Source organism: Vulpes lagopus, chromosome 10 (assembly GCF_018345385.1).
Source record: "Vulpes lagopus strain Blue_001 chromosome 10, ASM1834538v1, whole genome shotgun sequence".
Lineage (NCBI taxonomy): Eukaryota > Metazoa > Chordata > Mammalia > Carnivora > Canidae > Vulpes > Vulpes lagopus.
Window position 1 is genome coordinate 70,230,319 of NC_054833.1, and position 27,723 is coordinate 70,258,041.

At 38.5% G+C, this 27,723-nt stretch overlaps 1 protein-coding gene across 17 annotated transcripts in view; it reads right to left on the reverse strand.

The window, feature by feature from the left end:
* The window catches only part of SGIP1 (SH3GL interacting endocytic adaptor 1), a 202,255-nt gene that overhangs the window by 63,144 nt on the left and 111,388 nt on the right, over positions 1 to 27,723 (reverse strand). For 11 of the 17 annotated variants that reach the window (XM_041771006.1, XM_041771018.1, XM_041771013.1 and 8 more), the window contains 6 exons: positions 15,931 to 15,942; positions 9,956 to 9,967; positions 6,812 to 6,836; positions 5,803 to 5,854; positions 4,400 to 4,485; positions 416 to 508 (listed from right to left, as the gene is read on the reverse strand). In XM_041771006.1, the coding sequence (XP_041626940.1) occupies positions 416 to 508; positions 4,400 to 4,485; positions 5,803 to 5,854; positions 6,812 to 6,836; positions 9,956 to 9,967; positions 15,931 to 15,942 (280 nt within the window). The remainder of the gene's footprint in view (positions 1 to 415; positions 509 to 4,399; positions 4,486 to 5,802; positions 5,855 to 6,811; positions 6,837 to 9,955; positions 9,968 to 15,930; positions 15,943 to 27,723) is intronic. The other 6 variants (XM_041771021.1, XM_041771020.1, XM_041771019.1 and 3 more) reach the window with 2 other exon arrangements.

Below are 27,723 nucleotides of genomic sequence, written 5' to 3' on the forward strand. Positions count from 1 at the left end.
TTTCATCTCAATGTGTCCTTTCTGTACCTTGCATCCTCCTTGTCTTGTAGGACTAGCAGAGACTATCTGACTCCACTTCTGTGTTGAGTGGTAGCCCAGTATCTGGAGCAGGGTAGGTTTCTTTAGCTTATTTGCTTCTTCCTCTTATATATGCATATTCAATTAATGAAGGAACAGGCATATAGGATGTCAGAAGAGGCTATGATTCAAAGTTAATAACTTTATTGTATTACTTTTGCCTTGACAAACTGCCCTAGGCCCCTAAAACTCTAAAGCCCTACTAGAGTAACCTCTTCTAATATTATACAGTCAAAATGTTGCTTACGTACTTTCTACAAGTTGCTTAATTTCACTATGCAGACAGACAGTAAAATGAGTCACTTATTTTTCCAGACAGAACAAACACATAACTTACTTCCAGTGGGAAAAGGCCTTGTTAACTTTGGCGACTCGATGCTTGGATTAATTGGTTGGCCTGAACCCCATATCTCAGGCTGATCTAAAAGAACTGGAACCATAAAAAGAAAATTTCCCAAAGTGAGTTCAAAAAAGAAATACTCCTGGATTTCAGCACTTAAAATTTCAATTCAAAATTGAGCTTCACAAAATTATCTCTCTCTTGCCTCAGTTCTGGCAAAGTAATTTAGAAGTGTGCTGCTCCTCATTCTTTTCAAGCACAGAATGCAAATGACAGTGGTGTGTGTGTGTGTGTGTGTGTGTGTGTGTGTGTGTGTGTGTGGTGATGGTAGGGGTGTGTGTGTGTGTACACATAGCTAAATAAAAACTTTTGAAATACAGCATCTGTATTTTCTTCCTGGTTGGTCATTTAAGGACATTCTGAATGTCAGTATATGTACTAGCTCTATTTCTGGCACCCATTTGAAGATCTAGGCATTAATCTCATGGACAGTCATTTCAAGTTGGCTTATTTAAAGTTTGGTATGAATATGCTTCAAAAATGAAAATGGGTTTTACAGTGACTTGTATCTTTAAAGGATCATATAGGGTCTTTAAGTAAACTTTTTACAGTATCATAAAGAGAAATGAAATTATTCTAAAGATATTTGGTAAATATCTTAAGAGAACGAGAAAAATAAATAAGGGCTTCGACACTTAAAGGAAATCAGAGAAATTAAGTATTAGGTCTAATGACACTGAATCTAACATTGTTTCTATTTCTTCTGTCTCTGTGTTTTGATTTTTTTATTGCTATGATAATAATGTAAACAATTAGGTCTTTTCTGCACATATCATGTACCAGAGTCTATGCAAGTACTGCTTTTAATTCATTATGTTGTAAAACACAATCTGGGAAGTTAATGGGATATGAATTTAAATCCAGCCTCTAGGGACACCTGGGTGGCTCAGTGGTTGAGCATCTGCCTTCAGCTCAGGACCGGATCCCAGGATCTGGGACTCCCTGCGAGGAGCCTGCTTCTCCCTCTGCCTGTGTCTCTGCCTCTCTCTCTCTGTGTCTCTCATGAATAAATAAGTAAATCTTTAATGTAAATAAATAAATAAATCCAGCCTCTAAACTTAGACTGTAGGACCTTGGGCCAGTCATTTCACCTCTAAGTTTCCTTTCCTTCAGAGTAGAGGTAATAAAGAGCAATCTGAGAATTATTAAAAGGATCAAGGATCATGGGAGATAATGCATATAAATACAATGTTTACAAACTGCATATAACACACTTATCACAAGGCCAGTAGCTATTATTAGATATTATAGTCCTCACAACATCACCTGGTGGTTGATATTAGTACAATTTTAAGTAGAGGAAGCAAAGATTAAAGTGATTAAATAACATGCCTAAGAGCTACCTGATGAAGTAGAGAAGCTAAGATTTGATCCCAGGCATGCATACCTGACTCCAAAATAAATATTTTCCCTCCAGGCATTTTAATTTAGTGATGGAAGAATCAGTGAAAAGAAGTGAGAGTGAGTAGATCTGAAAGGTAAGTGCGGGTACTGTAAGACCTAGCGTGCTTGGTGCAAATGTTGAAATTGAATAGAATCTTGGGGGATGAAACCATCTCAAGAGAAAGCAAACTAGGCTCATGGGCAAGTTCAGGTGTGTATTTCGTCTCCATCATAAACCCAAAGATGGTTTTAGTTCTGTTTTGTTTTAACATGAAAGCAAACATTCTCCAAAGCTGTGAAGCAGTGTTTTTTGTTTTTGTTTTTGTTTTTTGTTTTTTTTTTTCATGGATTTGATGTGGGACACCTCCTTGATTTTTTAAGAACTATTTTCTATTTTGTAAATTAGGTTTCTATACAGTTATGGGATTCTTTTAATAGGTAGATGGAGAAGTAACAAATAAAATTCCACCATTAGTCACTACACAATAATGTCATTAAAAGCAAAATTGAGGGGTATCTGGGTGGCTCAGTCAAATAAGTGTCTGCTTTCAGCTCAGGTAATGACCTCAGAGTCCTGGGATTGAGCTTCATGTCAGGCTCCATGCTCAGCGGGGAGTTTGCTTCTTCCCCTCCCATGGCTCCTCTTCCTGTTCATGCTCTCTCTCACTCTGTCTCTCTCTCAAATAAATACATAAAATCTTTTAAAAATTTAAAAGCAAAATTGATCATAGTTAACAAGACAACTGGTAGTAGCCTCATTACAAGGCCACATCTACTTGGATTCTAAGTTGTAGACATTTAAATCTCTGAAGGAGTATTTAGGGGTGTTCCTTATATATTTCCTTTTTTTAAAAATTTTTTTTATTATTTATTCATGATAGAGAGAGAGAGGCAGAGACACAGGCAGAGGGAGAAGCAGGCTCCATGCACCGGGAGCCCGACGTGGGATTCGATCCAGGGTCTCCAGGATCGCGCCCTGGGCCAAAGGCAGGCGCCAAACCGCTGTGCCACCCAGGGATCCCCCTTATATATTTCCTAACCAAATCATTGAAAAACATTTTGATGTGGTTGACTCCTAGCTCTTCTCCAGTATCCATTTTCCATTTCTTTTACAATTAAAAAGTTCTAGCTGGCCATATGGCACTAAATTCTCTCTGATTGGCTCTGGTTAAGGTGATGTATGTGTCTTTCAGATTTTGCTCTCACGGGAATTGGCAGTGAGTACACTGGTCCTCCCTTTGCTCCCACCCCCTCCCCACATTATTCTGTTTGGGAAGTGATGAGAGCTGGACCAGCTCCTTTGGATCCAGAGACGAAGGCCACATGTTGAGAATAGCAGAACCACCCTACCAGTCCTATATTGTTTACTTTGAGATTGTAAACACAAGACAAAGATAAAATTCTGTATTGTTTAAGTCCCTATACTTTAGAATGTCATTGTTACTATAACTTAGTCTACTAATTATGTTTTCAAGTTCTATTGTCCTTAATAGTTCAATTTGATTTCTTTGCTCAACAGTATAAAAAAATAACATAATATTATACGTATACCATAGTGTGTGTTTGTTTGTTTGTTTGTTTATTTATTTATAAAGATTTTATTTATTTATTCATGAAAGACAGAGAAAGAGGGAGAGACAGAGACATAGGCAGAGGGAGAAGCAGGCTCCATGCAGGAAGCCCAATGTGGGACTTGACCCCAGAACTCCAGGATCACACCCTGAGCCAAAGGCAGATGCTTAACCGCTGAGCCACCCAGGTGTCCCTACCATAGTGTTTTTAGATCAAATGACTTTTTAAAAATAAAAACATTCCATATTACCCAACACATCTACCAGAGATACATGCACTAGACCTAAATACATTTCAAGAAGAGTTTGGATGCCTTTTATAGAGTTTTATTTATGTTAGCAAGGTATATACTATTTATAGCCACAAAAAATGGTTAATTTTAAAAACTTAAATATTTAATTCTAGGAATAAATATTTAATAGGTAAACCCAATAATAATGGCTGCATTGATATTTTTCCCACAACATTTTATTTTTAAGTTGGTCAATGATTCAAGGTCATTCTTGGGTCTTGAGCCCACAAACAAGTCTGTTGTGAGCAACCCACTGACATCTCCACAGAAGAGGTGGAGAAGAGAGTAAATGTAGTCAGAGAGGCTAGATCACAGGGACAGTGACTATGCCAGGAAGTCTGAAGTTCTAGCTCCACAATGATGACTTACTTGGCTCACAGAGCACTATTCCCTGACTTATTCCCTGTAATTTGTATACATTTGCAGTAATTTTTACCCACCACTTTTGAGGAATGAACTTGTTAGTTATTTGATGTTTCCAGAAGTAAAGTTTCAAATCCTAAAATACTAGAGGTTTGCAAATGAAATTCTTGTTCCAACAGCATACCTAGATTGGAACTTTGCTTTCACATGAGGATCTGATGGTGCATGACTAAAAACATATACCTTTATTCTAGGTAAGTTATACTTTAATGAAAAGAAAAAAGATCTATAGAGATACATGTTTCTCCTACCTTCTGTCTTCTGTTCATCAAAAGCTGATTCTAATGGTGGGCCAAAGAGGGGAGCCAGGGCCATAGTGTCATCTGTAGGCTTTTTGCTAAATCACACAGATTAAAACAAAACATAAAAGAAAAGGAATATTAATGCTAAAAAGATATACAAGCTTTCAAATTTTTTCATGGTAAGGCACATATATGTGTAATTGTATACATACGTGTACATGTATACAAACTCCCATGGGACTGGAAAGTATATGTATGAATGTCAATGTGTCATGGACAAGAGAATCAGTAGGAGATAAGATCCCTGGTTTTCACTGGGAGATCAAGGTGATGGTTCAATAGAAATAAGTTGGAAAAGAGGAACTCTTTCAAATCATCATGATTCTTTATACCTAGAAGAGATGATACTAGAGATAACAGTTTATTGCAAAGCACCTTCATCTCTTCAGATCTCAAAAACCATTTATATTTCTCTTCATCATCTCTCTATATTGTAGTTAATATGGTGATTAGTAAGAGTCAGGTAGAGAGAAGTTAAGTGACAAGCCACCCAGGAAGTTTGTGTTTGAGTAAGAAACTAGGTCTACTAGTTTCTCATTTCCATCCTGTCTCCCCAATCAATACACACAATAGACTAGTTATAACCTCTGAACACCTTAAATACAGCACATCTCAGAAAAAGAACATGAAGAAATCAAGGGGAAAGGATGGAATAAGTTAAAATCATACCCTTTCTCCTAATTATTACTTAAAGGCTATTAACAATAGGCTGCATAATCTTCATTTCTTCCCTTCATTGATACTGATGAATTCTGTGTCTATATGTGTGTGGTGGGAGTAAGGGGTGAAGGGGGAGGGGAGCTGGAGAAGGAAGGAAAATGAAAAGGATCCAGCTTTTAAATAGAAATAGTAGCCCCTTTGGAAAACAATGTCCATTTGTACAATACTTAACCTAAAGAATACACAGTGCAAAATGCGATGTTTTGCCAAAGTGAAAAAAAAAATAGTAAATTCTTTTTTGGTGTATGACATGTGGAATGTATCACGAAACTGAATCCAACTGAACAGGTTATTCTTCATAGGACAATATAATTATATATCAGATCCAACACCAAGAGACATCTTCCAAACACCAAAAGACATCTTCATACAGTCTTTAACCCTTCCATTAGTGTGGGGCCTGCATATTCTGATAGACAGTTACTTTAGATGACCATACAGTACTTCCCCCTAAGGATCTCTCTCAGGCTACACTTCTGAGAAATGATAGCATGCTTGAACCATGCTATGGACTTACATGCAAACAGGACCTTTATTAATAGAAGTTGAAGTTCAGGCTAAAGGAGATTTGCTGAATTGTTAACAATATGTGATGCCGTCTGTAAAACTCAACTAATGTCTTCCATGCTTACCTTATAAGTTCTGGAGTTGGTGTGGAACGCCTGGGTCTCACCACTTCCTCACCTGATGTACAGGACAAAGAAACCTTTTAGGCATACTTTTACTATTCCTTTCTTATATGTCTTATGAGCTATGTTTGGAAACACTTAGAGATTTAAGTCCCATCCATAAGCAACTCAATATGAAAATTTTGTAAAACAAACCCTCTACCCCGGCAATGCAACAGCCACATATCAGACATATGTAGTAGCATCTTATCTGGCATTTGTAAAACCTAATTAACCAAGGAATTACCATGATAAGCTGTCAAACAGAAGAGTTGTATATTGCAGTTTAGTGGAGTAGTCTGCCATTCTTCGAATGTCTGCCGCCTTGAGCAGTTCTACTTTCCAATTACCATAAGAGAATACTAAGCCAGGCCATATGTACATAGTACAGGAATCCAGCATTCTTTGCCTGTTCTTTTCTTGAAATGCCAAGAAAATGTTATATCTTTAACTAGCATCCATGAATTTAGAATTTGCTATATGTAGCAGAGGAAAATTGTGCCCTACATAAATTATAACCTGTATCATATCATTGTGGTTGACTAAAATTTTTATATCAGATAACATTATGAATGGGTTAGTTGCATCTCCCTTCAGTTCTTTCCGCCTTTCTCTTCTCCCGACCCCCATCAACAAACACTTCATTAGATTCATTTCTAAAGTCAAATGATACAGCAAGAGTTCACAAATATAAGAAGAAAATAGCAATGTTTTTCCAAAAACATATTCATTTTCATAATTTGAATATTACTCATTCAGAACCCACGAGGCCCCTTTGTCATTATAAGATTTCTTTGCTATAAAACATTCATGAGCCTTAAAAATCAAGCCCAAGAATGTATAATGCAAATGTATATATATAATATATATACTTATATATATATACTTATATATATATATAATTCTCGAAGATCCAAGGAACTGTTTCTTCTTTTAAATTTTACTCTATTTCTGGTAGCTAGGATATACTTACTGGATAAGTTCCTTTTAATTGCACCCTAGAATTAGAAATAGACACTATAAGGTTTAAGACCACATATATGTTATGTACAATATGTATATTTCTGTCATTTCAATTCAACTGAACTCAGAAATGCAGATGGGGAAAAATGAAATTTTTCTCAGAATTGTTTTCAAGTTGGAAATTGTAGACACACACATATAAATCAGTTTTTCATTTAACTCAAGGATTATAGGGAGAAAAGGAGGGTAAATCATAAGTCTTCTGAACCAGAGAAATCCCTACCTGGGCAGATTTGGTAAATTAAGCAAATATTGAATAGCCTATTAAACAACAACAACCACCACCTTGAAGTCTATCAGACAAATAAAACCAAGCTTAACAAATGTTTTATATTTGAAAATTATAGAATGTATTAGGAGTATGGTCTGCTTTTATCAGGGTAGGGGCAGTCCATGAATTGTTAGTAAAAACAGTCATTATTTTACTAATGTAATTTGTAAAGATACAAGCAGCAAATGTTAAAGGGAAGGAAAACTTGGAGGCATTAATCCTGGATGGGTATTGTAACCAGGGGGCCAGGGAATTTCATTCTCCTCAGCTGCCCTCCCCACCCCAGTTTCTTCCATTTACCTACACAGGCCCACCTATTTGCGAATTGAAAGTCATTCCTTTTGTTCAAGGCATTGTGATAGTACAGGAATGCAAACAGCCATGGCAGGAAATATTCGAAGTCATGCATAGTTTTTATAATACCCTAGCAGAAATTTACTTCCATAACAGAAAGGCTGATTAGATAAAAAGTTCTGATTCAAAACTACTATGAAAGGGTCTTAGCATGGGATGCTATCAGGAAAGCAGAGCACTGGAAGGGTGGCATCACGGAGTGGGAGGTAGCCTGGAAGGGCCTGCCTTAGGAGAACAGTAGGGCCATAGCTGGGTCAGGGGAGGGTACAATTATAAGTATTCCAGAGGGTATGACCATGTGCTTGGTGGGGTGTGGTGTCACAGGTATGTTTTCTTCTCTCATATGATAACATTAACAGCTCAGGACAAGATGTAGTGCCTCTATAATAGACCTAGAAGGAACTTCTCACCTTCTTTCCTAGGATTTATCAGAATTTTCTCTCATTTTGAACTCATTTACAATAGAGCAGTAGTTTCAATCTAAGCAAGAATTCACTAGGTGTTTTCTAGTGAATGACTCAATCTTTCAAACTCTATTCTCTGGCTTGTCTTGCCTAATAATACAATCTGTGTGTATGTGCCATTATAGAGAATTATTCTATTACTAGTAAAGATTTTTAAAATAGATTATTTTATTTACTTTAATGAATAAACACTTTAAATTAATATATTAGACTAAGTTAATATGTTTATTTAGATTAATAAACATTTAAATTCAATATGGTCATTTAAATCAGCTATAGTCATTATGAGAGTTTAGACAGGTTGGCTTTTGGATAATAAGGCTCCACAGAAAAAAATAAGAGAACAAATTGTCAAAATGGAATTAAAATGTTTTTCTAGGTTTGGAAGTCTCAGATGGTCAGATTCTTATGGGTGTGATGGAAAGATACCAGGGTTCTAACTTCCAAGTAGTCAATCACAAGGTTGGCAATGAGGGAACAGGACCCACCTAGAATTGTGAGAGCTGAAACCCAAGAGATAGGAGACCCCAGAGGCTGTATTGAAGATCTTTTGGCTCTCTATCTTATCCCTTTTATTAAAAATGTAATACTTATGAAACCAAGAAGCTACAATAGATGTTTATTGTTGAAAGGCACTGTTTAGTGCCAAGAAGCCCCTGTACATTCTTATTAAATATGCCTCATAAATGAACAATCACCAGTTAAGTGCAATCAAGGTATGGCAGAAATAGGCAAGAAAACTCTGTGGTTTAGAATTTAGGAAAAATAAAATAATATCAATTTAGAAAGGAACAGTTAACTTGGATGATCAGCAAGTCAGCAGCAACAGAAAAGAAAGTCGCCATTGTCAGCTGGATCCAGCCCACAGCTCTGATGGCCTGGAGTTGCAGCATGGCAAATCTAGAACGAGGTTAAGTTTTTGTTGACACAAACCACATTCAGCCCACTGAATCAAAAAATCTTCTTCTTTCCAAAGGACCACATTTTTCTCTTTTCAATGATTGTCCTTACATGTATATTGTGAATAAACTACCTTCATTTTGAATTAGTTAATTCCCCTTTTCCTTTAAAATAAAAAAAGTACTTGTCATAATCTGAAATGTCGCCTAACTGGTGGGTAGGAATCATCCACACCTGAACAGCAGTCCCTGGAGGTGTTGTCTTTGATCATTGGCTGTATAGTACAAACAGCTTGTCAACTGGGGGCAGAGTAGTGGCCTCAAATAATGATTAATCAAATGCATATGCCCCTGGAGGGCATTTCAGAGAGCATTGTTTTCAGTTCCATTTCCTCTTTCAAGGCAGATGGGGGTCATTTCAAACAGAGCAAAGACCCTTCTTTTTGTTGCTTGAATTCATCATACTCTTCAACCTGAGAAAAATGACTGAGATTTCACTTTGAGCAATGCAAATTAATACTCATTGGTCTTCAGTGGTGAAATAATAGAATAATGTGACAGCCTAGAGGTATTGCCTGAAAATATGTCTCTTTCTCCTAATACATAAATTATGATTATATTATTATGTATCAGTATATACTGATCAATGTAAATTATGGTCCAGGAATTTATATTAAATTCAGTCTTAAAAACAATGTGGCTTAAAAATCGTTTCCTTACAATTCTTATTCTTTATCATCATTTTGCTCTAAACTTCTATGGTGCTTTCTGGTCAATCTTCAGGCCTTGCATACACACACACACACACACACACACACACCCCTCCCCCGCCCAACACACACACACACACACACACATATTTTTCAAATTTAGCACTAGGTTTGGAATACCTATCTATTAATTTAGTTTGTTATAGAAAACTGCTCTGATAATCCTAAAATACGCTCTTGATGCTTATAGAACCAAAGGCTTCCAACCAGTAAACCTAATTTATCTGCTTCATTCATACTGGGTTTTAAGTTTAATGGGAAGCCAAAAGTGGCTACCTTGCCTTGGCAATTATTTTCTCTATAGATGTTTAAGGTAAAAATGTTGAGAGTTCTTACCGGGCTGCGCCTCTGTGATCAGCAAAAAGGAAGAGAGAACAGATACCTAGTCAGAGAATGATGGATCAGTCAACAGGCTTGGGTAATAGAGGACTTCATCAACAGCCAACCAAACATACACTCCAAGTAACTAGGCCAAAGGAAGACAGGCAGTCATCGCGCCTTCAGCTTCTTTAAAAACCATAAGGAAGTTTTGGGAGAACCTAAAAAGAAGCTATCTGTGGTAAAATATAGCTTTGCTAATTGGGTGTACTATCTCAGTGACATGTATTCAAGAACAAGACAAACATACAGGAGAACATGACTGATGGCTTTTAATGTTTTGTTATAAGAAGTTTCTCTCCAGATTATTTGGGGAGGAGGTTCTAGAGACTAGATACTATGGAGAAAAGTGTTTTCCACACACAACAGGTGTTAGCAAATGCCACAGACACCATAATTTGGACTAAATTGGATTCTCCCCAAATCAGAGAGCAGGATTTGAAAGATCTCTTCTTTGCCTGGCTCTTCTTTTTGGTGTACTATTGCATGAATGCTGATGAGAACTTTTTTCTTAAGTATCTGTTCTTGGGCTGGTGATTTGGGCAGCCTCTAGCAATGAGTAGGAATGTAATGGGGAAGACGAGGAGCCCCTGACAAGCACAGATGGCAATAATGCAAACTGTCCAACATCAGTAGAACAACGGTGGACCAGATGATGTCTGGAATAATACAATGAGCAGACATGACTCCTCTCTTTCACTTCTCAAACCTGGATTATAGCTGCTATCAATTTATTCCAACAATCTCTGATTACTCTCCCTCTTCTCCCCCTTCAGGATTTTTCTGTAGTAACAAGAATGACTATCATGTGAGTGGGGAGAGAGATGTTGCTTAGAGTTTTGCTTTCAAAATATGGGCTACCTCGAGAAGTCACTAGAGGCTACCTGGGAACCAGTATTACTTAAATCCCCAAATCCAGGCCAGGGGCACAAACACCTAAGTATCTTGAATGTTGCTCAAAGGAAAAGGATCGTTCTTCTCTAGAACAGACAGGAAATGAGCCTCTAGTGTTTTATCCCTGGGAGGCCTCTATGGGTATCTGGTCCAATGGCCTATATGATAAAGAGGGGGAAAATGAGTCTCTGAGACCAACAGCTAGTGAATGGGTAGAACCAGACACAGACTTTAGAGCTCTGGTCACATTCTTACATTACATTGTGGGAGGACTCCTAAAGCAGAGAACCATGAATGGTTATTTCTTGATTTGAATGTTTTGTAACAAAACTCATCATTTTAGACATATTTACTCTAGTCAATTCTACTTATAATATTTTAGACTTTCTCATTTGCCTTATTTTCCAGATTCTGCTCTATATTGTTCCCACCTTTTTTGTACATTTGTTGATATGCATGGATGTAATTTATGTAAAATCAGAAAAAAGCCCAGAAAATACGTATTTCTGGGCTTGGATCATTTTACTGACTAATTCATACTGTGTTTTGAGAGGAATTCACTATTTTATATGAAAATTTAGGCTTTATAATTCTTTTAATGACCAGACTAAAGTTCTTCTCTAAGAAGAAAATGTAGGAGCTTATAATTTTAGCTTCAATTTCGTGGCTGACCATTCACTTTTAAAAGTTGCATAAACTACAGCAAAGGGGATTAAAAGCAACACAAATCTCTCTAAAATGAAATTATGAAAAGTAATGCATCTAAAATGTGGATTGCACCCATACAGAGGCAGAACCTTAAATTCAAAGAAACCATATTAATTTAAGATTATAGAGAACACTTTTCAAAATAATTAGGTATATTAATATACCCAATTTAAGCCATATTTTAATTCCAATGAGTTAAAAACCTATATTTTTTAATCAACCGTTCCTGTTTGTATTGTTTTTCTAGTGAAAGATAATAACATAAAATAACATTTTGGCTTGTTGTTGGGAGGTAGGTGGGGGGGATGGGCTAAATGTGTCATGGACATTAAGGAGGGCACTTGTGGGATAACACTGGGTGTCATATGTAAGTGATGAATCACTAAATTTTACTCTTGAAACCAATACTACACTATATGTTAACTAACTTGAATTAAAAAAGAAAAAAAGCATTCTGGAAACTCCACTTGCAAAATGCCTTCATCTGGGGCAAAACTGTTCAAATTCATGCAGTCACAAGCTTATTATCCAGAATCCAGAAGGCCCAGCTAGCAGCTGTGGGGAGGTCAGACCCAGAAAGCCTCAAAGTCCATAATTAAGAGCTATTTGAGAGGTGCCTAGGTGGTTCAGTTGGTTAAGCATATGCCTTCAGCTCAGGTCATGATCCCATGGTCCTGGGATCGGGCCCTGTGTCTGGCTCCCTGCTCAGGGGAGAGTCTGCTTCTTCCTCTGCTTCTGTCCCTACTCATGCTCTCTTGGTCTCTCTGTCAAATAAATCTTTTTTTAAAAAAAGAGCTATTTGAAACCTTCAAAAGAAAAAGAATTCTACACCTCAGAACGAAGGACTTCATATATGTTATTTATCACCATTAAAGTGTATAAAGCAGCTGTAGGCTCTGCTGAACAACAATTTTGACAGCAAAGTCTGTATGAGCCAGGAGAGGAGTGTCTTTGCTAATTAAAAGTTTTATTTTACTCCTTCTCCTCTCATTTCCCAAGAACTTTGAAAGCTTTAGTGTTCTATCTTTGCTCTAGCAATATATAGAATTTGCTTCAAAAATGGAAGGAAAGTCATTTGTATCCGGTCTTGGTATATTTTAGTTTAGATTCTTTTTTTTTTTTTTTAAGAGCGAAAGTATGAGAGCATGAACTAGGGGAGTAGGGAGGGCAGAGGGAGAGAGAGAATCTCAAGCAGGCTCTACACCCAGGATGGAGCCTGAAGTACTGATCCATCTCATAACTCTGAGCTTACGACCTGAGCCGAAATCAAGAGTCAGACACTTAACTGTCTGAGCCACCCAGGCGGCCCTGGTCTTGATATATTATATAAGCTGAACACTATGCATTGAGTGACAAACTTAGATGCGTACAGGGCAAGGAGAGGGGTGCTGTTGGTAAGGGCATGTTCACAAAGCTTTGGTGAATTCACCACTACTCGGGTGCATCTGTGCCTGCCCTGCAAATATTTGGGCCTAGGGTTGCAAGATCTTCACAGTTGTCAAGAGAAGAAGCACATCCTGTTGTTTTTTGTTGATTTTTTTTTTTAATTTCAAACATTCTGGCTTTTAAATGCGGGTTAAAGCCGTTTTTAATGGCATAAGCAAACAAAACACTTACTCAGTTGTTTAGACTGCAGGTGGCCAATTTGTCTCTGATTGCAAGCATCTGTACTACATATAATAAGCTCTCAGTAAATTTTATCTACTGTTCTTATTACTTCACCTGATTACTCAAACAGGGACTTTGCTACTAGTCTATTCCTTTTCTGAACAAACGTCCTGTGTTCCTATTTAAATATTAATCCCTCAATTCCTAGGTTTCTCTCAATCTTCTGATACATTCTGAAAAAGGTTTTGGAAAGATTTTATTATTCCCTCTATTTTTATTTTGGTGTTCAAAGAAGAGATAACTCTTTCTTTGTATCTCAAGGCTATTTTCTAAGTGTGTGTACACCAATAATTTATGAAGATCTTTGTTTAGAACATGTTGTATTTCTAGAAGGTATATCATTTGCAATATGAATATGCCTCCCTAAAATAATATTTCAGCCTATGTCCTCACAGTCTCCACAGTGTCCTTATTCCATACCAGATTTGCTTTATTATTTTTTTGCACAAAAGGATTAATTTAAATCCAGCCTACTAGGATACCTTAGTTTTAGCCATTGCGGGTAAGTGTTTTAAGATATTTATAAAAAGAAGTAACCAAACACAATCTGTCTTGCTCATCAAAATCACTAAATCAGCCTCAAGTTTTGAAGCTTTACAACATCCTCATTTGCTAAATTTAGTATGGGGAACCAGGGGGAAATGCATAAAAAGCTACAAAGCACTACAAAGCACCAAACAAATATTTTTATACAGGCTAGTCATATCAAATTCAGTGATTCATGTTACAGAATTTTCTAGGAATGAATTAGAATATGTGACCATTATGCTTATCATTTTGATTCCAGCCCATTTTCTGACTTGCTTTTAAATGCTGATGGGGAAGGCCAACTATCTGACAAGAACTTATCTCACACCCTTGCCCCTTGCAGATATTTGTCTAAAGTTTTTTTAAAGATTTTTCTTTATTTATTCATGAGACAGAGAGAGAGGCAGAGACACAGGCAAAGGGACAAACATGCTCCCCGCGGGGAACCTGACGTGGGACTCGATTGCAGGATCGACCTGGGATCACGACCTGAGCTGAAGGCAGACGCTCAACTACTGAGCCACCCAGGTGTCCCCGTTTGTCTAAATTTGTTCCTGTATCCATTACAAGTCAGACTATAGTAAATACCTATCATGTCCATCCAATGGGACTTGGTTGAGATGATCTCCTGAAACTCCATTTGGGAAGAGAAGCAAAGAGCCTGCTATTAACCAAGATACCTTAAAACTCAACCAGATTGAGCAATCAGCAAGATGGACATTTCCAAAGGAAAATGAAGTCAGGGAGTAGGAAGAGGACTCATCCTTAAAAACACACGGCTTAAAATGACAAGGACTACTTGTAGTTAAAATTGCTATGAGGACAACAGGAGGAAACCAATGAGGAATGGAGCCTTCTTGAGGCACTGCAGATAAACTTCAGGTCTTGCAGTTGAGTCAATTTTTGAAGTAGCCAAATTTGGAAAATTTGGAGAAAGATTCAGAGTCAAGAATAAGTGCAGTTGGAAAAATATAAGAAAAGCTACTAAGGCACATCAGCAAAATTGAATGCCACACAATATAGGATAGGTAGCTGACTCTCAATTACTCAGAAGTGGGCCATTCAGTTTAGTAGTAGCTATAGTGATAATAGTAATGTGTTTATTTTTTGAAACCAAAAGACTTTGGATTTATATGTTGATGAATTGTAGTATTTTGTTCCCATTTTTGTTCTTCTCATTCTTCCACTTTTCCTATCATGTGAACTTCCTGCAAATGTGATATCCTGCAGGTTGTATGGAGACTGCCAGGCTGGGGGCAATGGATGGGATGACATGTTATAGCACTTATTATAGCATCCACTTTGGTGAGTTAAGTACAACCAATCACTAGTCATTTCTTGGTGCTCATTAAGGTGGAAACACCATTTTTCCATATCTTCCAGTGGAGAGGTTACCTGTATCAGCCATGCACTGGCATCCTAGGAACATTTTCCCAATATACCAGGCAATTGAGAAGAGAACATTGAATTTTTTCTTTTCTTACTTTCTTTTTTTTTTTCCAGTGGATCTATTTCATTGTTGTCCTAAAATAAAAAAAGATGTAGGTACATCATAGCAGATTTGTGCTGCCACTGAAAATCACCCACTGGTGCTAAAAAGGACTGTGGAAGAGTTGCATTGCACTTTATAAAGATCCTCTTTTTCTGTATCTTTGACAATTCCAGAAGGGGATATTTTTCTGATTAGCTGAAAAATAAAATAAAAAAGACAACTTCCCTCTTCTAGGCCAGCTTCACAATCCTTCCTTCATGGATGCCATCCTATTGTGCATTAAACAAAAAGTTAACTTAAAAGAACGCTTGTCTACCTCAAGGTATGTATACATAGCTTGACTAATCCACGTGGAAGCTGCAATAAATAAAACTTAATGCCTAAAATATTTAATCATATGACTGTGATTGAGGCAGAGGTGAATCTTCACAAAATTACACTGTGGCCCTTCTTAACAGACTTGTAAAATCACTTAGCAACTTTCTTCCTTTTTTCCCCATGGGGTATAATTAGACCTTGTCCTGGTTCAGGAAGGTTTGTTTTTAAAATTCTTGTTTAGGTGTGAAACACAGTCGATGATTATGATGATGAAAATGAACATAAGTCATGTTTGGCCAAAATGTGGAAAGGACTTATTTCTTACCGGACTTTTCCTCTAGAAAGCGTAGGCATGAGGAAGAAAAAGAAAGAGAAAATGAGAGAGGTGAAATGTATTTTCAGAGAAACAGCTCAAGCCTCAGGATAACAACCTTCCTTAAAGCAGCTCCCTAGGCGTTGCTCTTCTAATGGCTTTCTCCGGGCCACTGACATTGTCATTCCCAGGCCACCAGCTTTAGCTTGAAGGGTGGCAGAGTAGTCCCAAAATATGCTATTTTGCTATATTGATTGTTTTGAACTGCAAGCATTTGAAAACAGCCAAGGCAAGGAGACACGTTCTCTGAACAATCCTCACCTGCCTAAAGATAAATCCTCCAAAAGAATTGTCATAAATCCCCTTCCCAGGAGTGTTATCGATCAGGGAGGAAGGACTATTAGCACAGGGCAGGAGACCAGAAGTTGATACCGCCCTGACAAGCCTGGTCATGCACTGTTCTTCCTATTTATTCTTCCTAAAGATCAGATGTTCTGCTTCAGAGGCCTACATCCTCTCCCCTTTACCTACTCAGTGATATTTAAACTCAGGATTTTACAGCCACCTCTTTGAGTTACTTATTTTCCTAGGTGTCCCCCACTTATACATGAAATGTACCTGTTAATATACTTCAGACAGATGAATTGCCCTCTGTTTTCTCTTGTTAACCTGACTTTTTGTTAAAGTCCCAGCTGAACACCCAAGTGGGTAGAGATCAAGGTTTGCCTCCCCTTTAAGTTCAAGCTATAGAGGGCATTGGTGGGGCCCCTTGGAGCAGATGCTAAGCTCTCTTTTGAATGGTTTGCTTTTATCAAATAGATTTGTGCCTTGAAAATAGAAAAGTATGGTTTGTAATATTGAAAGGATTTGGAAGATGCCATAAATGCAATGCAGTTGAGCATGGTCATAAAACTAAACCATGAGCTTTTCCAGTACTGGTTTTGTCAGGGAACTGGGTAACTGTCAGCTTCTTACAAGATACCCTGGCTACAATCACCAATTCTTTCATCCCATCTTTCATTTCTCCCTACTCCCCCACAAACAATAGCAAATCATTGTCCTGGTGAGTGGTTGCTGGCCCCCTTGGACAACTCTTTTATTTACTGGGCAACTGTCTTGATGAGGGCCTCATCCCTGGATGATAGTAGTGCTCCATGAACCTTCTGCACCCACACTTCCGAGCTGATGGTCCTACTTCCAGTTTCACCCCCTAAAGTCATCCTCTGCACTACCTCCAGAATTATTTTTCACAATAGTGACATGAATATATTACTCTTCTCTTCAAAAACCTCCCAATTATTCAGAAAATAGAACACATGCTCCATTCTACATCCGTTCTGCCTCCACGATTGGTCCCCAGTCACTCTCATGCCTTCACCTTCGGCTGCTGCCTGTATGAAGCCCAGGGTTAACTGCAGAGGATCCTGGCCCACAGGCTGAATGTTCCGTTCCCTCAACCACTTCTCTGCCTTCTATTCAGGCTGCTTCAGTAGCCCTCAGTTACAATTTTACCCATTCTTTGAGACCAGGACCATGTCTTCCATGAGGACTGCCCCAAGCTTCCCCATCAGAATAAGTTGTTTCCCTTCTTTTGTTTGATCACAGTACATTCCTTTTGTTCAAAATAACAACCTCATATTGAAGGTCTTTCTGTTTGCCTGGCATTTATTAGCCTCAGGGAAAGTAAAGGTCCACATTGCAAGCATATTTTTTGCAGTTCTTATTTTATCCTGTATTATTTAGGTGTCTCCACCCGATTATTGGTTCACAGTAGTGGTCACGGGTGGACTCTCTCTGGTCCCAAACATAGTGCTAGGCACACAGGAGGCATTCAAAGCATGTTTAGGAATTCCCTTTTTGGGGGCCACTAAAACACTGTAAGATGTTCGAAGCACAATGTGTTTTAAAATGCAGACAGATGAATTACCGTCTGAAATAAAGCTGAATTGTATATACCCAAGGGATGTGGCCCCAGTGGTAATGTTCCTTCACCAGCTCCTATAAATATTTCACTTAGCTCCCACTTAACTGTTGATCTCTCTGCCATTAGTGACCCCAGGGGCGAATATATGTTACAAAGGCTCCATGGAAGTAGCACAGCTTTGTATAAACATTAGTATAGGGCTACATGATCAGATCTCCAGGGTAGAATGTTCTCTTATAGCAAAAAACTAATGCTTCAGAGTAACTGAGGGTCAAAGTAGGGGTTGACAATCCTAGTGCTGCTCTCAGCCCCAGACCCTTGGTAAGTAGCACAGAGAAGTGAAAATTATTAAGGCCCATGTTCTCAACCTACAGAGAAAAATAAAAAATCAAATAGCTTCATCAGAGGAGTTGTCCCAGAAGGAGGAGCGGGAGCTTTTCTATATTTAAATTAGTCTCATACCTTATTTTCTGGATGCCTTTGAGTTGTCCTGTGCCTAGATTCGATAATTTCCAAGGCAGGCATGTAGATTTATTGTGGAATTATAGAATTGTTGTAGGAATGTTGTGAAGATTAAAAGGAGTGGGTGATATTGATAGCTAATGTTTACAGAGAACTGACTTACTGTTTTTGTTTTACTTTATGCAGTTGGTGTCCCTGTTATTTCTAATTTACCAGTGAGGAAAAGGAGGTTCAGATGAATTCCAAGGCCATGCAGTTACAAAGGAGCAGAGTTGGGACTGGTTCCCAGCTTATCTACCTCCCCAGAGCCTGGTCAGGGTGGGCCTATAGCACAGACCAAGTCTTCGAAAGTGATTAACCCACTTTCAGGGCCTTAATTAGCATCGGGATCTAGAAACAACACAGATAAAAGCTCACAGACCGCACACCTGGAAAATAACCTTGGATCTTCCAAAGGAAAGAGTTAAATACATCACATCTATCTATCATAGCAGGTCTCAGGGAATGAGCTTTTCAGAATGTGAGCTTGTGTTTCTAGGCATGGTTGGACCTTGGAATTAAACTCTAATTAGGAGGTAAATTTCTCAGCCTTCTCTTAGAATTAAATGCATTAAGTTGAATTAGAATCAGAAGAAAAAACACGAGCACACAAATGCTAAGGGCCCTCTCTCCTCCGCACATCTTCTTCCCATTCCAGGCTTCATGATAATTAAACCATTTTTATTCAATATATTGTTTTGCTTTCATTGTTAGCAGCTGTTGACACCAAGGCTATGGCCTCTTGGCTTAGGATTTCTTCAGAATATTAAACAAATAAATAAAGAAAAAAATCTATAAGACAGTTTTCCTTTGGGGAAAAACAAAGATATTTCTTGATTTAAACTGAATTCATAGCATCAGAGTTGATTTTTAATTATGGAAAAGATACTAAGAAAATTGGAAAAGAGATTTATACCCCCAAGTGCACTTGTACAGATAAACAGAGTGAGTGAATTTTGGGGCTAGACAAAACGTATACCTAAAATATAATCAATGAATCATCTCTAGTGCAAGGATTTTCCTGTGCGATAGCCTGAGAAAGTGTAATTCTTTAGGTTGCAAGCTTTGCTGAAAGGCAGCTCATCCTTATCCTAAATCACTTTCTAGTGCCAGGAGTCATTCAAGTCAGGTCTTGTCCAAGCCTACATTTCTGCATAAGGGGCTCAAAAGCAGCAACATTTACAGTAGAATTTAGTTTAAGGTCCAGAGCCAAAGCTAAGAGAGGTGAATGAAGAAAGTATACACCAGAATTTAGTGATCCTTACACAGAGGTTTTATGCTCTAGATACATCCCTGCATTCTTAACAAGGAACCAGCTGCCATGGGATTTTTTTGGTATCAAGCTTCTAAGAGTGGAACCAAGACACACACAAAAAAGCAAGTCTAATATAAAGCTTCTTAAAAGTTTGCAACTGTTTAACCTTAAAAATAAGATGGCTATATTTTGGAATTTAATATTTAATGAGTGAGATTTTATCATAAATATAACCACTTCTTTCAGTTATGTATGACAAAAGAAGCAAAAGGAAAATTTATTCATTTATTAAACCATTAACAAATATGTGCTGGGTACCTAATAAAGACCAGACATGACTCTAGAGATATTGGTGAACAAAACAACAAGAACAATAGACAAAAAGGCTCCTATGCGCTTAATTTGGGGGCCAGAGGAAGGAGATAGATAATAAGTAAGAAACATAATAAATAAAACAAAGTATTTTGTATTTTAGAAGATGATAAATGCCATTTTTAAAAGCAGAGCAAATAAAGAGGTTTGAGAATGCCAGGGTAGAGAGCTCTCTGGTTTTCAATGAGGTGGTCAGAGTAAGCCAGTGAGAACATGACTTGAACAAGTACCTGAGGTGGAGAGGGGGAAGGGGGCACAGCCAGGGAGCCAGGGAAGAGTGGAATGAGAAGGAAGAGTGGCGAGTGCTAGCCTGCAGGCTGGGAGTGTCCCCACCATGAAGGTCTTGGAGGCCACTGCAAAGACTCTGGCTTTGCAGACTCTGTTCCAATACAGCTTATGGCTATCACTTCTCAGGAGTTCTCCAGTGTGGGGGTTTAGTCACTGCTGGCTGCTGAGAAGAGGCATAGAGGAAGCAATCTCAGAGAATGCCTGGATGCCCCAGATCCTGTCATATTTCATCACTCTTTGGAAGCTGACTTTGATTCCACAAGAATCAAGTTAAAACATAAGATAGAGATGGGTTTCACATAGGTTAGGAAGTGGAAAGGGAGTTTCTACTCTGCAAAACAGAGTGAGGCCAGTCTCTCCTGTCTTCCCTGTCTGCTGGCCACTTTAGGACAAGTGGTTCAGACAGGCTCTCCAGCCCTGAACCCATGCTGTGCTGGTAGCCAATTGAACTCATGCGTCCTAAGGTCCATAGGCAGTTAGTGGCTGTGTTTTAGACAGAAAGAAATCTCACTTCATTCTGTTCATTCTGAAAATGTCCCCAGTCTCCAAAGAGACATTTTCTGACATAATGGAATGTGAGTGATTCACACTCTAAGAGCTCTTTTTCTTCCTAAAACAATAACAAAATACATCCATTGCTTTAGATTATTTCTGGCCCTAAAAATTTTTTTTTCTTTCAAAGGACAAAAGGATAGATACATTTTTCTTATGCTATTATACTTATTTATAATTTATACTATTACTCATATACTTATCAAAACTCCTTGGTACAAAAATAAATACAATAGTATATAAAAGATAATACAGTATGTACCACTAAAGGACAGAACCCTGGGGCTTTAGATAGGAGAAGAGACATCTCCCTGGATATGCGGGATCAGGGGAAGAGGATTATGACAAAATACTAGTACTCCCAGAAAATAAGAGTGCATTAATAAACTTAAAAAAAGAACTTTGCAAACAGTAAGAGAAGAAACAGTTATTGTTCGTATTATTCATCCACCCAATAATGCAGAAAAATGAGTGAATTGAAAGGGGAAAAGACCAAAGAATGGAGAGCTATAAACCTACTCTCTAAAACGTGAGGTATGTAAGTGGCATTTTGTCACAGTGAAACACCAAGCTCCATATAAATTCCCACAGTGAAGAGCATCCATCCAACCAACCAACATGTATTTTCTAAGTACCTACTATGTGTCATTCAGTTGTAGGCTCTCAAGGCCCCATTCAGTAGGTAAGAATCTGCAGCATCTGGGTGCAGGATGACTTGTCAGAAACCCAACATTTCCTGAATTGTTCACAAATGTGCTTCTGTTACAAATTTATTTTCCAAATTGATTACTTCATTATAGAGCCCATTCCACCTTGATTATGGCCATTAAGTAATAAAAATGGTTTTAAAGTCTAAACTCTACATCAGTAGGACTAACACAAAGCAAGGCAGAAGAATTTAACAATATAAAATTAGCTTTTTTGATGATGATTAGCATTGTAATTAAAAGCGTGTAATCCAAGAATTTCCTGTCTCTGGTCAAGGACACCTTAACATTTTCATGTGTCAAAACTGTGGGTATATTGTCTCAATTAGATATTAAGTTGGTAACAGAAATTGGGGGTTTTAGGTCTCTATACCTGGTGGTCATGTTTCTGACCCTCCTCCCAACCACATCAGATCAAGTTGTCTGAGACAGTAAGACAAGATAGAAGAATAAGGAGTGGGGATTCCTGGGTGGCTCAGTGGTTTAGCACCTGCTTTTGGCCCAGGGTGTGATCCTGGAATCCTGGGATCAAGTCCCACATCAGGCTCCCTGCGTGGAGCCTGCTTCTCCCTCTGCCTCTCTCTCTCTGTGTCTTTCATGAATAAATAAATAAAATCTTAAAAAAAAAGAATATGGAGTTATGCAAGGAAATTCTAATTCTAAACAAAAGACCATGTGCTCAAAAGGTACAACCAACATTAAATGGAGAAATAATGACATAGGCAATCCAGAGAGAATTCATATTCTGCCCATTTTCAAGAAGATCAAACCACACAACACAGAGTTTTCTTCTGACCAGCACAGGATGGGCATGAAAGGTATGGAATAACGATATTTTTATTTTAAAGGTCAGGAAATGGAAGCAACAGAGAATTCTTTAGGAAAAAAATAATTGGTAATGAGGAAAAGAACAAACACATCTCAGGTATGAAACTAATTCTTCTGCAGAGAGCCCATGGCTTATTAGAATGTAAGAAAGAGAACAATATATTTTGAAAAAGGAAGGTCCTACCCGTTTCTCCATCTATCCTTCTCAGTAAGGCCTGAAAAAAAAAAGCTACCTCTTATGTGCCAACTGGATGATTCTGGTCAGGCTGCTTGCAGCTCTGTCTGGAGGGGGCTTCTCAGACTACATCAGGGATATGGAATCTGATCATTGTGTTTGCAGAGTTTTTGGAAGGAGGGAACAGCATCTCAGATGCCCCATGTTTAATATCCCTGGTCTAGACCCAACCCAGACCATGTTTGCCCTGCGAAGATCTCCTTGAAGAGTAGAACCCAAGCTGAGCCTCTTGCCCCCAACTAGCTGCACTTGAGCACTGGGCTGAGCACTTAGCATCAGAATGCACACAATCATTAGCCTCCCGTTGCACCATGCAGTAATCCTACCCAGAGCGAATGCCAGCATGTAGGAGACAGAGCTTTCCTCCCCCACAGATGACTCTTTGTTTTTACTGAACTCAATGGGGTGCTGAACCTTCTGCCAAAGTGAGGACAAGAAAGGGGGTGGTGTTACCAAGCAGCAGCAAATTCATGGATTTTACTCACTGGCAGGCTAATTTGGGGGTGGCAGGGTGGGTGGGCCACCTAGAACAGGCAAACAGCACCAGACTGTCTCCAGTTCAGAGCTATCTCCCTCTTCCCATATTTTTTGATTAAATAACTCCATTCTGGATTGCAAATCACCAGGAACAAGCTTAAACTAATGGCTCCTTCAGAATAGCACTGAATTTCACAGGGGACGGGGAGGAGGCACCAGCATACATGCCAGGATAGGTCAACACCTACTCCCATATTTCTTCCTTTTTTTTTTTTAAAGTAGGCTCAGCACCCAGCATAGAGTCTTTTTTTTTTTTTCCAGCATGGAGTCTAATGCAGGCTTGAACTCATGATCGTGAGATCAAGATGTGAGCCAAGATCAAGAGTTGGACACTTAACCAACTGAGCCACCCAGATACCGCTCCCACATCCTTTCTATCAGCCTTTTTCTCCTTGATTTTGCTCAAGTCCTCCTTTACTATTTTTATTTTCTTTCCCTCTCCCACAAGTCTCCAAACTTACAGAGAAGCAGAGATGAAAGGGAACTAATACTTTAGAGCCCCTCCAGGGAGACAGGCATCTAACTGGGCATTTTTTTAAAAATTAAAAAAAAATTTTTTTAACTGGGCATTCTGCAACATAATCTCATGTCCTCTTTACATTAGTCCCGAGAGGATGGATATTCCTGTTTCCATCTTCCAAACTTAGGATCTGAAGCTCCATATTCAGGAACTTGCCCATGGACACAGATAATAAGATACAGACTCAAAAGTCTGTGTTCTTCCAACTGAACCAATGTGCTTCAAGAAAATGTTCTTTCTTGGTCCCCTTACTATATTCCCAACCTACCACTAAAACAGCTTCCCACAAAGGCTCTTGAGTCAGAATACACAGCATAGTATTCACATTGAGAGGGATTTAAAGATGATAGAATCACAGACCCTTACTCTGTAGATGAAAAAAAACCTACTGTGTTTTCAACTTGGCAGAAAGGAGGCAGATGTTGGAGTTCAAGTCCTGGTCCTCAAACCTTCAGCAGCCATTCAATCTTTCTGGGTTGATTGCTTCTGTAAAATGGAGTGATCACCACCTCTCTGCCTGCTTAGTAGAGTGGCTGTTCATTCCATCTTTCTGATTATAACAGCACATATAAAATATAAACCCTTATTATAATGAAACTTCAACATAAAAAAATGCTTGATTGTTTAGGGGAACTGAAATATGAGTCATATAAAAATGAGACATCATTCCTTAACATTTAAAACAAAGGTGTATGAGGTCTTAATATAAAATGAGAAACTTCTGGGCGGCCTGGGTGGCTCAGCGGTTTAGCGCCTACCTTTGGCCCAGGGCGTGATCCCGAAGACCCAGGATCGAGTCCCACGTCAGGCTCCCTGCATGGAGCCTGCTTCTCCCTCTGTCTGTGTCTCTGCCTCTCTCTGTCTCTGTCTCTCTGTCTCTCATGAATAAATAAATAAAATCTTTAAAAAAATGAGAAAATTTTAATAAAGTAGAAATCACACATGACACGGCAGCACTTAAGGCTGACTGACTTTTCAGCTCAGCCTTCCTCTCTTGTCACATAGAATGGCATAGGAGGTATCATAGAAGGTATGTCTGTAGATTGAAGGGGGAAGAAAGCCTGGGTGGTGGGCTTCTGAGCTGGGACCAAGAGCCCCTTAGGGACCATCAAAGTGACAGCCTTCAAAGGGTTTATGAGTACTCAGAAGTTGTATGTAAAATGTTTTAGAAGAGCTAACGAACTTTTAATTTTTCCCCTGGAAAGAGAACCAATAGTTTCTATCAGAAGTAGGATAATGTAATGGGTATTAGTTCTGAATTAGAAATTAAACCTTCTGGGGATCCCTGGGTGGCGCAGCGGTTTAGTGCCTGCCTTTGGCCCAGGGCGCGATCCTGGAGACCCGGGATCGAATCCCACGTCAGGCTCCCGGTGCATGGAGCCTGCTTCTCCCTCTGCCTGTGTCTCTGCCTCTCTCTCTCTCTCTCTCTCTCTCTCTCTCTGTGACTATCATAAATAAATGAAAATTAAAAAAAAAAAAAAGAAATTAAACCTTCTGGCTTTAAATCCCAGGAACGTCGCTTATTAGCTATGACATCTTGGGTGAGTTTAATTAATCTTACCATGCCTCAAATTTCTCACCTGTAAAATGGGGTAATAATAGTAACTTTCTCATAGAGTTGCTATGTGTGAAGCATCTGACATACGGTCACACTCAAATTTTCATAGCTGCTACCACCTATACCATCATTATCACCATTGTGATTTCTCAAAGGGTCCATAACCTTAAAGGATGTTGACAAGTATTCACCATGAATACTTTATTATTATGATTAGTAATAGCCATCATTTACTAAGCATCTCCATTGGACCTTATATACATAAATATACTTACAAAGTACTAAGCACTTTACATGTATCACTTCCTTAATCCTTACACAGACCCTATGAGGTGAGCAGTAGTATTAACCTCATTTTACACTCGATTAAGCCTTGACTGAGGCTTAAAGGTTTAAGTAACTTGTCCAGGGTCACATGAGTAATGAGCACAGAGCCAGGATGCAAACTTTGTTCTGACTTCCTCCAGAGCAAAAATTCTTAGTGAGTACAGAACTAAACACTTGTAGTTCAAGACAACTTCTCCAGGTAAGCCTGCAGTGATTTGTGGCTTACCAAAACACATAAATAAAGGCATCAGGGGGTAGCACATGAGAAAAAAAAAAGATGCTGGTGCAGCAAAAATTAAACCATAGCATTTGTCTTCTCATTTTCATGAAAGCTGCGAGAGCCACAAGTTTCAAAGGATCTAGTGAGTGAAACACACAGCTGAAGATTTGTCAGAGATAGTGCTCCTTGTGGGTTCTGGGAGAAGAGGAGGTGTCCATATCTGAGACCCAGGAAGCAGTGAGGAAACCAGGAGACTCTGCAGTAGAGGCCAGAGGGGAAGTTGAAAGACTCTAACTTCAGTCAGGAAACTGTAGTGAATGCGGGCAGGGGTTTGGACCACGAGAGGAAGATCAGCTTCTGTGTGCTGCTAGTGACATTGGTTAGACATTGTTTTTAGATAGATTTGTATGTAGGCAGATGGTTAGCTAGGTGGTTGGATAAAGTTTGCCCATTATTTGTGATATTAGCTCTCAGTGCCCAATACATGGAAGGTGCTTACCAAATATTTGGTGAACTGATTTGAAGGGGAAGTGGTAAATGATGTCAATTCTCCATGAAATAATTTAGTGGGGAATTGACAGTACAGGATCCCATTGTGAACATTAGTCTTCAACACAGTCTTCTGAAGAAGCACCATACTTGTTCAGGTGATTTTGATGTTATTCAAAACAATTTAGGAATGCTTTTTTTTCAGGAATTTTCTCCAAAGCCAGTTGATAGGCATGACACACACACAAAAAACAGTTATTTTATTAATTTTCCCAGTGTTATGCACAGGGTTATTACTGGTCTTGGCTCTAAATGACTTTTGATCATTTGGGTTTCCTAACTTATCACTATTAATGATGTTCCTTAAACTGTGCTCCAGGCTTTGCAGATCATCCTGACAATGAGGGAATAATCTCTACATGTAGTATGTGTAATGATACTTTATATGTATTAACTCATTCAACCTTCACGATACCTTATGAAGTTGGTTCATGAATTAACTTCATTTATAGATGAAGAATCCAAGACATAGGTTTTAAAACTTGCTCAGGGCAACTCATTTAAGAGGTAGAGACCAGGTATTTGAATCACTGTGACATTACTGAAATAAGTGTCCATTTCCATTTCCCTCAAATGATCTAAAATGGAATTGTATTCAGTTGGATGTTGAATTCTCATTTTGTTGCTTTATAAAGGCATATTTTCTTATGGTTCAATCTTGTACCCATTATTTTCTTTAGCCACTTTCAGGAGATAATTTTACAAAGCCACTGAAAGATGTAATGAAGGTGTGCTTCTATTCTGAATGTAGGGGATGTGGTACAAAGGTACACAAATAGCAGAAACACTCACCTCATGTCCCTGTTTCTATCTCCTTCATTAGGATCTGTGTGTTGTACTAATAGAAACGGATGGTCATCCCCAAAACCACCTTGTAAGGTAGGTGTATGTTATTCTTATTTTAGACATGAAGAAACTGAAATGGGAATAGTTTTAAGAAACCTGCCTAAGCAGTTCTGTTAACCAGGGGTTCAGATCTTTCAGATTTCAATGTCTGTCCCACTATATACTTATATGTCTTGATCCTTCGGGGTTTCCATTTTTGTGTAATGAAATATCAATCACAAATGTCCAGTATGAAAAAACTTGTCTTAAAAGTAGTTCCTTTAAAAGGTGGATCAGGTTTGGTTCAGAATTAAAGTCTAAGATATGCAAGACGTCCTCAAACCCATTTAACTGAATTGAAGCCTTGAGATACAGATATATTATAATCCAAAACATGTAAACACAGAATTTTTTAGGGCAGGAGACTGATAATGGAAAAGCAAAGCCATGACTGTCAATTAAAGGAGAAAAATATTTTTAAAAAAATTCATATATGTTCACATAGGCTAGTGTGGTGATTAATTTTATGTGTCGACTTGCCTGGTCATAGGATGCCCAGAATAAATATTATTCCCGGGTATGTCTGTAAGGTTGTTTCTGGATGAGA